Here is a 2,681-nt window from a genome sequence, read left to right on the forward strand (position 1 = left end):
TCTGTAGACCAGGCTGGTCTCGAACTCACAGAGATCCACCTGCCTCTGCCTCCCGAGTGCTGGGATTAAAGGCGTGCGCCACCATCGCCCGGCCCACCTTGGTATTCTTAACCTTGCCTATAGGTTCTCTCCTCCAAGTAGGCTCAGACTACTTGCCCTATTGCATGCCTGTCTTTTTTTTTTTTTTTTTTTTTATGTGCATAAGTGTTTTGCCATGGGTGTCAAGTCTCCTGGAATTGGAGTGCAGATAGTTGTGAGCTGCCATATGGGTGCTGGGAATTGAACCCTGATCCTCTGGAGAGCAGTTAGTGCTCTTAACTTCTGAGCCATTCATCTCTTCAGCCCCCTTGCATGGCTGTCTTAGGGCTTCTGTTGTGGTAAAGAGACTCCATGACCATGGCAACTCTTAAAAGGAAAAATATTTAATTGGGATGGCTTACATCATTTTCAGAGGTTTTATTTTTTTGTTTTGTTTTCCAAGACAAGGGTTTTCTGTGTAGCTGTCCTGGCTATCCTGGAACTCAATCTGTAGACCAGGCTGACCTCAAACTCACAGAGATCCACCTGCCTCTGCCTCCCGAGTGCTGGGATTAAAGGTGTGCAACACCACTGTCTGGTACATTTTCAGAGGTTTAGTCTATTTTCATCATGGTGCAATGTGGTGGTGTCTGGCAGACGTGGTGCTGGAGAATTAGCCAAGTGTCCTACATCTTGACCTGCTGGCATCAGGAGGTAGTCTGTCTCACGGGGTGTGGCTTGAGTATATGAGCCCTCAAAGCCCACCCCCACGGTGACACACCTACTCCAACAAAGCCACACTTCCTAATAGTGCCACTCCCTCAGGGAGCCATTTTCTTTCAAACCACTACGTGTCTGATTTTCGCAGAGTGGGGAGGCCGTGAAGGAGCTCTACTCCCAGCTTGGTGAGAAGTTGGAGCAGTTGGACCATCGGAAACCTAGTCCTACCCAAGCTACAGAGACACCAGCCCTGGAGCTGCCTCTTCCCAATGTGCCTGCTCCAGCTCCACTGTGAGGCTCTCTGGAACTATTTCGTGGCAGTGCCCTATGGAAGGAGGCCCTAGTCAGCTAGGAGTGCAGGGTGAGCTGAGGGCTGTTCCTTGGCAAGATACTCCCTCCTCTGAGCTCCTGTCTGGAGCTGGTCCCAAGAGGTCCTCGGTGGTCTACTCGCACACCAAGGGGGGGGGCCATAATGGCTTGGTGGGGCTTGGCCCCTGCTTGATCCTGGCAGAGATGGATGGTGGTTGGTATTAAGAAAAAGCCAGTTAATTTTCCAAGGGCAATGGCAGAGGCCTGACTGACCTGATATTTAGTCTGGACAAAGCCCAAGGAGAAAGGTGTACTGGGTTTGCCAAAGCAGATTTGCTGGGCCTGATATGTCAAGCACAGGCGTGGTACCCCCAACAGAAGCCAGGTGGGAAGTCTGCAGCAGGCAGAGGCCGGAGCCTGCTAGTATCTGTGCACAGTCCCTGCTGATTGAGATCTGTAGCAGAGCCCTTCCCTGCAGCTGCCCACCTCAGTGTACAGACCTTTGTAACAGAAAATAAGTCCTTGCCCAGCTATGTGTTTTGGCCCTTGAGTAGGGACTGGGTGTACACAGTGAAGTTTCCACTTATGTAAATAAAACACATTTTGATAAACCGTGCTGAGAGGATTCTGTTTTTCCTGGGGCTGAGGGCAGGCGTGGAATTCTTTTTTTCCTTATTTGAGAAAGGGTGTCTCTGACTGTTCTGGAACTTACAGATCTAGGCTGGCTTTGAACTCACAGAGATCCGCCTGCTTGGGACTAAAGGTGTGTGTGCCACCACACCTAGAGGGTGTAACATTCTTCTGGAAATTCAGTTCTTTGACTTCTGTTCCTGGCAACCCTGCCCTGAGAGACCTGGTTTAGGGCCCAGCTGCTGGATGATCTCAGCCTCCCCGAGTGCCTTGATCTCTGCCCCAGTCTAGGTGTGCAGTTTTTCACTCCTTTCTAAAGGAGTGATAGGAATCCCTAGGAGGATCAAGCACCAGCCCTAGGTCATGGAGTGATCCTGAACATCAGACTGTACGCAGCCATGTGCAGCTTAGTTCCTAGCTGGGTGGCTAGGAAAAGTCCAGCGGGGACTGGCATCACTGCTCCCACAGGACATGAAACACCAGATGATGGCCGAGCAGGGCAGCTATCTGAGGCATAACAAAAGCTCCTGGCTGTGATGGGGTCAGACAGGTGCAGGTGGCTGCAAGGCGCCCAGTCTATGCCTAGCTTTTCCCAGTTGTGCATGAGTGGTATATTTCCTGGCTGGTTTGTCACCAGGTGGAGGAGGGGACAGGCAGTCACGTATATCCCTGAAGCTGAGCGAGGGGGGATGGGATTGTATTAGTTCAGTTTTCTGTTGTAACACTATAGGCTGTATGAGTCATAAAGAGAGTATGTTTATTTTGACTCAAGGACTTGGTTCAAAGTCCAGGGTGCATTTGATGATAGCCATCCTTCCAGCAGAGGCCTGAGGCAAAGGGTACCTTACAGTGATTGTGTATGTGTGTGTGAGAGAGGGTACCTCATATTGATTGTGTGTGTGTGTGAGAGAGAGAGGGTACCTCATAGTGATTGTGTGTGTGTGTGAGAGAGGGTACCTCATAGTGATTGTGTGTGTGTGTGAGAGAGGGTACCTCATAGTGAT

At 50.5% G+C, this 2,681-nt stretch overlaps 1 protein-coding gene across 1 annotated transcript in view; it reads left to right on the forward strand.

Annotated features, from left to right (window-relative positions):
- Nelfb (negative elongation factor complex member B) overlaps positions 1-1,657 on the forward strand; it is a 16,720-nt gene extending 15,063 nt beyond the window's left edge. The window contains exon 14 of the mRNA XM_005346341.2: positions 887-1,657. Coding sequence (XP_005346398.2) covers positions 887-1,033 — 147 coding nt within the window. The 3' untranslated portion in view covers positions 1,034-1,657. The remainder of the gene's footprint in view (positions 1-886) is intronic.
- The last annotated feature ends 1,024 nt before the right edge of the window (positions 1,658-2,681 follow it).

The sequence above is a fragment of the Microtus ochrogaster genome, chromosome 4 (genome assembly GCF_000317375.1).
Source record: "Microtus ochrogaster isolate Prairie Vole_2 chromosome 4, MicOch1.0, whole genome shotgun sequence".
NCBI classification, from domain to species: Eukaryota; Metazoa; Chordata; class Mammalia; order Rodentia; family Cricetidae; genus Microtus; species Microtus ochrogaster.